The 10,056-nt window shown below is 35.9% G+C and overlaps 1 protein-coding gene across 1 annotated transcript; it reads left to right on the top strand.

Annotated features, from left to right (window-relative positions):
* The first annotated feature begins 320 nt into the window (after nucleotides 1-320).
* Nucleotides 321-2,259, top strand: LOC145643033 (uncharacterized). The gene is made up of 4 exons (XM_081694197.1): nucleotides 321-681; nucleotides 821-1,015; nucleotides 1,063-1,198; nucleotides 1,860-2,259. The coding sequence occupies exons 1-4, from the start codon at nucleotides 321-323 to the stop codon at nucleotides 2,257-2,259; spliced, it is 1,092 nt and encodes a 363-aa protein (XP_081550323.1).
* The last annotated feature ends 7,797 nt before the right edge of the window (nucleotides 2,260-10,056 follow it).

Raw genomic sequence — 10,056 nt, 5'->3', positions numbered from 1 at the left:
TACTATTGTTTCCTTGATGGTTACTCGGGGTTTTTCCAAATTCCTATTTATCCCGATGACCAAGAGAAAACTACTTTACTTGTCCCTATAGTACCTTTGCCTATAAGAGAATGTCATTCGGCCTTTGAAATGTTCCCGCAACTTTCCAACGGCGTATGATGAGTATCTTTGGATATATGTTGGAGGAGAAGATGGAGGTGTTTAAGGATGATTTTTCCGTAGGTGGAGCTTCCTTTGAAGCATGCCTCGAAAATCTTGAAAAGTGTTTGGCAAGATGGTAGAAAGTGAACTTGGTGTTAAATTGGGAAAAATTCCATTTCATGGTTAAAGAAGGAATAGTCCTTGGGCACAAAATTTCCCACAAGGACATAGAGGTTGACAAGGCGAAGATTGAGGTTATCGAAAAGTTGCCACCTTCGGTCAATGTGAAAGGTGTGAGATCATTTTTGGGCCATGCCGGGTTCTATAGAAGATTCATTAAAGATTTTTCACTCATTGTAAAGCCTCTCAACGATCTTCTCCAAAAGGATGTCGAGTTTGTATTCGATGACAAGTGTTTGGAGGCATTCAATAAGTTGAAGAAAGCTTTAATCTCCACTCCAATTGTTCAAGCTCAAAGATGGGATTTGCCATTTAAGTTGATGTATGATGCAAGTGATACGGCTATTGGAGGAGTTTTAGGTCAAAAATTTGATAAGAACTTCATTTATTTATTATATGTCCAAGACTTTAAATGGAGCTCAACAGAATTACACAACAACGGAGAAGGAGTTCTTGGCTATTGTTCATTCCTTTGAAAAATTTTGTTTCTATTTGTTAGGGTCCAAAACAATTGTGTTCACCGATCATGCGGCCATAAAATACCTTTTTGGGAAGAAGGAATCAAAGCCAAGACTAATTCGTTGGGTGTTAGAGCTTCAAACTTTTGACCTTGAGATTAGAGATATGAAAGGAGCGGAGAATGTAGTAGAGGATAATCTATCTAGGCTTGAGGATTTTCAAGTTAAAGATGATGGTCTCCCATTGAAGATAGAATGTTAGATTATTCTTTGTATGCTATAGTTGTGAAGGAACTCCCATGGTTTGCCAATTTGGTGAACTATCTTGCTTGTGGGGAATTTCCTCCTTCATTTTCCAAGAATCGAAGAAAGAAGCTCAAAAGGGAGGTTAGGAATTATGTTTGGGATGAACTGATTTTGTATAAAAGGGGTGTTCAGGAGATGTGTTCTAAATGAGGAGTTGCCTAGTTTATTAAAGATGTTTCACTCGGATCCGAGTTAGGGTCACATGGGTGTCTCAAAAACTGCTTTGAAGGTGCTTCAATGCGGATTATGTTGGCCAAATCTCTTCAAGAATGTTTGGGAGTATGTCATGAGTTGTGACCGATGCCAAAGGACCGTAAACATTTCAAATAGAAACAAAATGCCCCAACAACCGATTCTAGAGTTGTAAATTTTTTATGTATGGGGAATAGACTTCATGGGTCCTTTTCCAACTTCATATGGGAATCAATATATCCTTGTTGTCGTCGATTATGTGTCAAAATGGGTGGAGGCTATTGCCTCACCTACCAATGACCATAAGGTAGCAATGAAGTTGTTCAAGAAGATAATCTTCCCACGGTTTGGCATCCCAAAGGCAAATATTAGTGATAATGGATCTCATTTTCTGCATAGCGCCTTCCGTAAGATGTTGAAGAAACATGGAGTTAATCAACGTTTTGGGCTCCCCTATCACCCTTAAACTAGTGGGAAAGTCGAAATGTCTAACCGTCAAATCCAATTGATTTTTGAGAAGACGGTAGCAAGAAATAGGAAGGATTGGTCGGATAAGTTAGATGATGCCTTGTGGGCATATAGAACGGCTTTCAAAAATCCTAATGGCATTACTCCTTACCGCTTGGCTAATGTGAAATTTTGTCATCTTCCGGTCGAACTTGAGCATCGTACTCATATGGTTATCAAGAAAATCAATTTCGATTTGGCAAGTGTTGGTGAGCAACGTTGGCTTGATCTCCATGAGTTTGAAGAACTTCGATTGGATGCTTATAATTGTGCAAGCATGTACAGGACTCGCACTAAGGAAGTACATAATAAACTTATTGAGAAGAAGGATTTCAATGTTGTTGACAAGGTCCTCCTTTACAATTCAAGGATGAGTCTATTTCCCGGGAAGCTAATATCTTGTTGGAGTGGTCCTTTTGTTGTTAAAGAGGTTTTTCCTAATGGTGCGGTTGAAATATCTCCTTTGGATTTTTAAAGAACTTTTAAAGACAATGGTTGTAAACACCCAAATTGGTCTCCCCAAAACTAAACCCAGTGATGAATACCTTTCATGTCATTTGATTATCGAACAAAGAGCAAGTGTGAAAAGTCTAGCGATGACGATGTTTTTATTAAAATATCTCTTTTTTCTGTTTTTGAAAATATTTCTTTTCTTACCCTATTTTTTAAAAACGTTCATTCTAGTTTAGTTTGGTCCATGATATGGGTCCAATAATTGTGTAGTTGGATAGGGATCAAAAAGACCTTTCCTACGATATATTATAAGCCCAATTCCGATGAATAATGTGGAAGTTATAGCCAAAATACTATATTGGGCTCGAACCGGTTTTTACCTACGGCCCAATGATCATGTGGAGGGTTCAAAGGTTTAATCCTATTCCTAAATTAATTAGTATTTTTTAGAATCTTCTATAATTTTCTTAAAGATCTTAATTATCCTTTTTAAAAAGATAAGATTAAAGAATTTGAGTTAAATAAAAACTTTTCTATTCTTAAATCCTAATTCTATTCGATTATAAAGATGATCAAAAACAGTTAGACATTAATTATGTGTCTCATAAATTTTATGTGGTTGGATAGATCTTGAAATTATCTTTCTAATGATATATTATAATATTTATTCCGAGCTATAACGAAAAAGTTATGAATAAAATATGAAACTCTATCCAAAACTGACACCCTTCCACTATTTCGGCCATATATTTTTATCTAAATAATATTTTAATCAGATTTAAATTGGTTTGTAAAGTAGACTTCAAGAGTTTTCCAGTGACATATTATATGACCTATTTGGACTTCTGGATCAAAAGATATGATAAAAATAAAATCTGCAAAAACTGTTGTCCATCGAGTTTTATGTCGATTCGAATTCAGATTCTTTTCTTTATTCTTCGACCCTCTTTTTTCTCTATAAATAGAGGTCATATCTTCCGTTTTTAATCACCAATTCTCATCATGAAATTATTGATATCTTTACTCTCTCTCTTTTCTAAACTAGCTTTTCTCATAAAAAATTCCGCATTCACAAGATCTAGACACACCTAGCATTGTTCGAAGTAGCCTTCGCCTTAGACGTGAAAGCTAAGGTTTTAATTTCTGAGGGTTTGGTCCCAAATCTCTCTTTCAATTATTTAATTTAATTGTTTGTTTATTATTTTCCTTGAAGTTACTAACTGTAGGGAATATTTCAAGCATTACCCCAAACTTGAACCCCACTGTGATCATACACTAATGTACGGTGCCGTCCAAAGGGAAAGAAAATAGAGCAAAAGAGTCACCAACAAGTTTAAGAACTTGTAAACCATTCACGAGGTGAAGGTTACACCCCTTAACAATCCAGGAGATCGTCAACTCTAATAGGTCTGAAACCATGACTGGTAGTTCGGGGATGAAGGTACAAATCCAACCTAAAAGAGATTGAACCTGCCCTAATAATAGGCCTCTACTTTATTCTGATCATATTCATGTGCTCTTTCTGACTAACATGCAATCAATACGATTAACCCTAAACCTATTTATATATGTTGGTTGAATATTAATGGACAAATAAATCTATTATTGGCAATCACTTGAATTATAATCAAATTAACCCTAAATAAGATTATTAATTATCTTATATAAGCGTGATTACAAGTACAAATTCCCTTTAAACATGCATAAAAGGTTTGATTAAGCAATAACAATAAATATATATCAAGAAAAATAATAACAATAATTATGATTAAAATAATAATTTTCACATAAAAATAACAATCATAAAAATAATAATCATAATAATCATAATAAATAATAATAATCATGAATATTATAAATCATAATCAAAATAAAAACAATCATGTTAAAGCGTAATAATAGCAAGATCCTAGGCATGATACTAACAAGATAAATAACAAACCCTAGCAAGTCACTAAACATTAAAAATCAAATATATAGCCCTAACATGATGCTAACATGAATATTAGGAAAGAAATAGGAAGCATCGCAGGAATTACAATAAGCATATTTGATATCAGAAATTATAATTGTTACCTTAAACATGATACTGGGAATCATTGTTTTCATTCAAAACATCAACCATCCTAACTTGATACTAGGAATAATAATAACAATAAAAACATGAATTCTATATCATAATATCAATAAATCAATTAAAGCACTTACTTGGATGCCTCGTATCTCTTTCTAATAACAAAATACACACGTTAGTAACTTCAAGGAAAATAAACAATAATTAAATTAAATAATTGAAAGAGAGATTTGAGACCAAACCCTCAAAATTTAAAACCTTTCACGTCTAAGGCGAAGGAAACTTCGAATTTGGCTAGGTGTGTCTAGATCTTGTGAATGCGGAATTTTGTTTAAGAAAAGGCCAGTTTTGAAAAGAGAGAGAGAGAGAGAGAGTGAGAGAGAGAGAGAGAGAGAGAGAGAGAGAGAGAGAGAGTAATAAAGAAATTCTTGATGAGAGTTCGTGAGAGAGAGAATAAGAATAGATGATTATTGATGATTATTGATGATTTAAAATGGAGGTTTTAGGAGGCTATTTATAGCAAAAATCAGCCGGATGTGATAAAAAACGAATCAGAGTTTCGAAAAAAAAAAACACTATTGGCGCCAGACGCCAGACATTAGCGCTAGAAACAGTTTTCACGCGTTTTCTTAATTTTGATAAAATTTAGCCGTACAGAATGGCAAAATAGTATTTTCCTTAAAAACACATCTTTTATTCTGATTAAAACGTCAAAAAGTCAACCAAAGTCAATTTATCAATGCTAATTAAATTAGGAATGAAAAGAACCTTCTAGAAGAATTTAGAAGACTAAAATTAATTCTAATTGCATTAGGAATGATAAATCAATATTAGGCCCTACTCTAGATCATTGGGCCGCACATAAATATCAAACCCGGCCAAGTTTAGTAATTTGGCCATAACTTCCTCATTATTCATCAGAATTGGGCAGATAATATATCGTTGGAAAGCTCTTTTCAAGCCCCATCCAACTATTCTATTATTGAACCCTTGGTATGGACAAAACCAAACTGGATTGGCTGCTTTCTTAAAATAGGTTTATAAAAACAGAGAGAAAGAAAAGAATTAAAAACTATCTGCAACACTAGACTTTCCACACTTTCGCTTCATTCGATTATGATTTGAAGTGAAAGGTACTCATCAACGGATTTTGTTTTGGGGAGACACAAATGAGTGTCTACAGAAGCCCCCACTTTAACAAAGTTTAGAGAAACGCAAGTTTCGAAAACAAAAGTCAAAGTATCTATAGGGACGGAGAATGATTCAAAACGTTCTGCGATACTAAATCATTCTTGTAACGCCGATACCTGAAAAACTAGCGTTAGTTAAAACAAATAAAAGACTTAAGAAATGCGTATTTGCACCATCGAGCACATGTGTCTAGGGTAACTTATTTGTTGTTGTTTGCTGTTGTGACAACTTTCCACAATCTAGGGAACGCCATCGAAGATAACTTCTCTTGAAATCACCTCCAGTTGTTTGTGATAACCCTCCACAATCTAGTGAACGCCATCTTGCTGTTTGTTTTGACAATCTTTCGTAATCTAGGGAACGCCGTTGAAGAGCGCCAATCTCGTGCTATCTTCTCAAATCTTGGTGACAACCTCCACAATCTTAGCGACTGCATTTGAAGATAAACTCTCTTGAAGTCATCCACAGTTGTTGCGATAATATTCCGAAGAAAATCACCGAAGACCAACGCTTATCGATCTTTAAAGCTCGCTTGAAATTTGCTTTAGCCAGTGCGTCGGCACTTTTGCTGCTTGTAAACCAGTATGTCAGTGCTTTGAATTGTGAACATGTATGTCGGTGCTTCTGAACCAGTATGTCGGTGCTTTGCGTTGAGCTAATGTTTAGGCGTTTGAAGCTAAGTAAGACGATCTTTCTTCAGGTCGATCACTTAATGCGACTGTAACCGAGCCGATTACTAAATCAAGTTAAATTGCTTATAGGGGCTAACTAGCGTACCAAGGAACCCGAAATTGCTGTATGAGATCGAAATGACCGTTCTGAGAGGCTTCAAGCTCTGTCGCTGCTGAAATATCTCTAGCGCCAAGAATTGTCTCTGCCGCCAGACGCTGGGATCTAGCGCCAGAAACTAAAATCTGTTGCCGGACGCTGGATGTTGTCGTCTGGTGCTGGAGTCGGGTCTTCCCTATTCTGCTCTTGCTTGGTTCTACTCCAAACTTCGAGCTTGGTCATTTTCTTTCAACCAAAACCGCTCAAATATTTTGTAAATTAAAGATCCTCATTTCTAATTAACTGATCTATGTAACTCCTCTTATGTTTGAGGAATCTCCTGTGGTCATATTCGCAATTTTTCGAAAAAATCCGAGAATGTTCTTGCTTGCTGGGATGTACCTGTATTTATCTTTGACTATAGGACTTTGCTAATCTCTTTAATTATCTTAGGGTTGACCTAAGGCTTAGTGTTGCTTGACTTATTGACTTTACATGACTCAAGGTATAAACTTGATTCACTATAATTGACTCGAGGTTGACTCGACTCGAAGTGTTTGACGCATGTGTTAGACTCAAATCAAAGTGATATGACACGACATGACTCGACGTGTACATGACTCGTGTGTGGATCGTAATGTGATCGTGGGACTCGAAAATGCAAAAAGCAAAAAGCAAAAATTTTCCGTCACTTTTGTGGAGGTACCGACTTTCTATCGAAAAAGAAAGACACAAACAAAAGAAAGAAGCGAAGTTTTTGAAGGTGCATGTTAAAAGAGCTTAATCAAATGTCATTTGATACTATCTCTCAAGGTGCAAAGGTTAATTCATTTAGGCTATCCTAGTTGACTAAATGATGAAAGTATTTGGGTAACTAAGGCACAGAGGCTAAGCACTTCATACTTCGATGTAATGATGATTATGATTGATAAGTGATGTTGATATGAAAAGGCATGTTTCAGCATTATGTTAAGATTTCATGACAAAGGGTTCCTAAGGGAAGTTTATTTGGTCATGTATCTGCGATGTGTGTGAAAGTAATACTAAAGTTGGGCCGCAAGGGCTAAGTGTGTGGAAAATATATTGAAAAGAGTCAAATAATGGTGACTCTTAGGCTGGGTAAGCTAATGATATAAGGATCAAGCCCTCAAGTCTAGCTCTAAATGAACAAGGATTAGCATATGGGATCCCTTAATATGATCATGGTGTGTGAATGTGAATATGAATGCATGTTTATTACAGCCGCACCTCGATGTGAGGTTGCCTACGTATCCGTTAGGAATCAGGCCGAACGTAGTTCTAACCGAACCTCTCACAAGTGTACGTATACCTCAAAAAGGTCTTTTTAAGAGTTGTAACGTGGTTAGGCTAAAGGTTGAAGAAGAAGGGGATAAAAGGCTCAAGACCCTAGATAAGCCCCCCAAGGTGTGCAACCTTGCTTTTGAATCTTTATATTTTTATGCTAGATGTTTCTCACTCTTTTTTAGCTCTTTAGCATTTTTTTATTTTATAAGTGTGGGCAATCCCGATCATGCGGTCTATCACTTACTTGGCATTCATGTTTCTCATGCATGGTACCGAGCACTCGATAAGAGACGCAATCTGAGAAGTGTTCTTATCAAAGATATTTTCATATCAAAGACATTGGAACACTTGCCTTTTGTACACTTTTATTTATATATTTTTCCAATTTTTGCTATTTTAATCTTTTGAAGTTACTCAAGCTTTTTATGAAATTGAAAATTGCATAAGTTACACAGAATCCCATCCCAAGGTTAGGTAGATGTAGGTTGAAAACTGAAAAGTCTATCGTTAGACGAGGCTCAAAGTGGTTTATGAAAGAAGGATTGTAAATTAGAAAGGTGAAAGGTAATATGATGTGGCTACAAGGGGTGTCTCAAATCATTGGTATAACTTGTGCTTAGTTTGACATGGATTTATTATTATTTTTTTTTATTTCTTTATGCAATGCAATGGAATGATCATATGTAAAGAAATAAATGCTCATATTATTAAAGGAGAAAAAATAATAATTCTACAAAATTAATCTAAGGGAAAATAAAGGTTCCTATGCTAGACTTATTGAGGAAAGGGTAAATAAAAGAAACAGAAAAAGAGGAGGTCACGAAATCTTGTCATTGAAGCTCGCCTCTTGTCTAGCTTGTGTTGTTTGCTTTATCATCGTTCGCTCTTCTTGTTAGTTGGAGGCATGGGAAGCTTGTCATTATCGATCAAATGTTGGATAGCCTCCTTTAGCTTCCAACATCTCTCAGTAGCATGACCCCTACCTTGATGGTACTTGCAGTGTTCATCTGGATTCCAACTAGGTAATCTCTTTTCAAGTGCGGGATCTTTAATAGGTCCAATGGGAGTAATGAGTCCCCTAGCATGGAGTCGATAAAAGGTAGTATCGTAGCTCATCCCAATGGGGGTGAAGTCTTTCCTTAGTTGCTTCTTAGGTCCTTGGTTATCCATGGCTAAAACTTCACTTAGATCATAGGTACTAACATTGTTACTAGAGTGGGCGTTTTCGGAAGAAGAAGGATTGACGTTCTTTTTTCCTTTCCAGCAACCGTAGTTACTATTGTTAGTAGCTTTTTTCTTTGCGAGGTCATCTTCGATTTCAATTCCGATGTCATAAACAGCTTTGAAAGTATTCAAGTTGTGTTGATATTTTAAATAATTTGAATACTTTTCTTGTAAGTTTTTTACGAACATCCTCACAGATTCTTTTTCGGTGGGCACCTCAATCATCTTAGCGGAAGTTTCCTTCCACTTATTGAAGAAAGATGTAAAGCCTTTATTCTGTTTTTGTCTTAGCATCTTGAGTTGTTTGTAATCGGTTTCGACATGAATATTACACTTGTATCTATCAATGAAAGCGTTTACTGTTGATTCCCGGGTAGAGGTTTTCTCTTTGTCAAGGGAGAAGAACCATTGTTGGCAAACGGTTTCAAGAGACAAGGAAAACAAAGAATGAAATACTTTCTCATCAATCCCCTTAATGTTCATTATAGTTTCAAAGACTCTTAAGTGAAGATAAGGATTATCTGTTGCCTTAAATTTTGGGATGTCGTTTGCATTTAACTTCTGCGAAAGAAGCTCCTTGTCCACCAAGATCCCTTGCGAACTGATGCTCTGAAACTAGTAATCACTAGATAGCTTGCCCAAGCTTTCTTGCATAAGTTCCATTTGTTGTTGCTTCACAGGGTCAATGATTTTGAGGGTTAAAGCCTTCAATGCCTCAGTCACGGTAATCAATTGATTCCTAAGTTCGTTGACTTCTTCTTGAGTTGCCATTATCTTCTTAGCTTTCCTCTTTTGACGAATCGTTTTATCAAAAATTAAGACTTAAATAAAGAGGTTGTCCTTGATTAATCGCCCTTCTCTTCTTGTACAAGTATTGTGGAAAGGGAAATTAGGGATATTCATTGTTAATTATTTGACTCAAACTCTATTCAACATGCGATGGATGGAAGAAGGTAGGAAGAATGAAGGTTGCGATGTGAAGAAAGATCATGTAGATGGAGAGATATGAAGAAATTAGGAATAGACTTTACCCCCAACTTAAATGACGAAAAGAACCGACTCATGCATGAACCAAAGACATGGTCATGGTGTATATACATATTAGTGGGTGCTTTATTGTGAGTGCAAGTGACATGTTAAGACTCGTGTCATGACCATGTGGCTAGAATATGTGACTAGACTCAATTAAGGACTTGATGAGGTATTATTATTAATAAAAATAATTGAGTTGATTAGCAAACTGTTCAATTAGACACA

Source organism: Chenopodium album, chromosome 8 (genome assembly GCF_948465745.1).
Source record: "Chenopodium album chromosome 8, dcCheAlbu1.1, whole genome shotgun sequence".
Classification (NCBI taxonomy): domain Eukaryota; kingdom Viridiplantae; phylum Streptophyta; class Magnoliopsida; order Caryophyllales; family Amaranthaceae; genus Chenopodium; species Chenopodium album.
The sequence above is the reverse complement of the archived record's forward strand: the minus strand, read 5'-3'. Positions and strand labels throughout refer to the sequence as shown.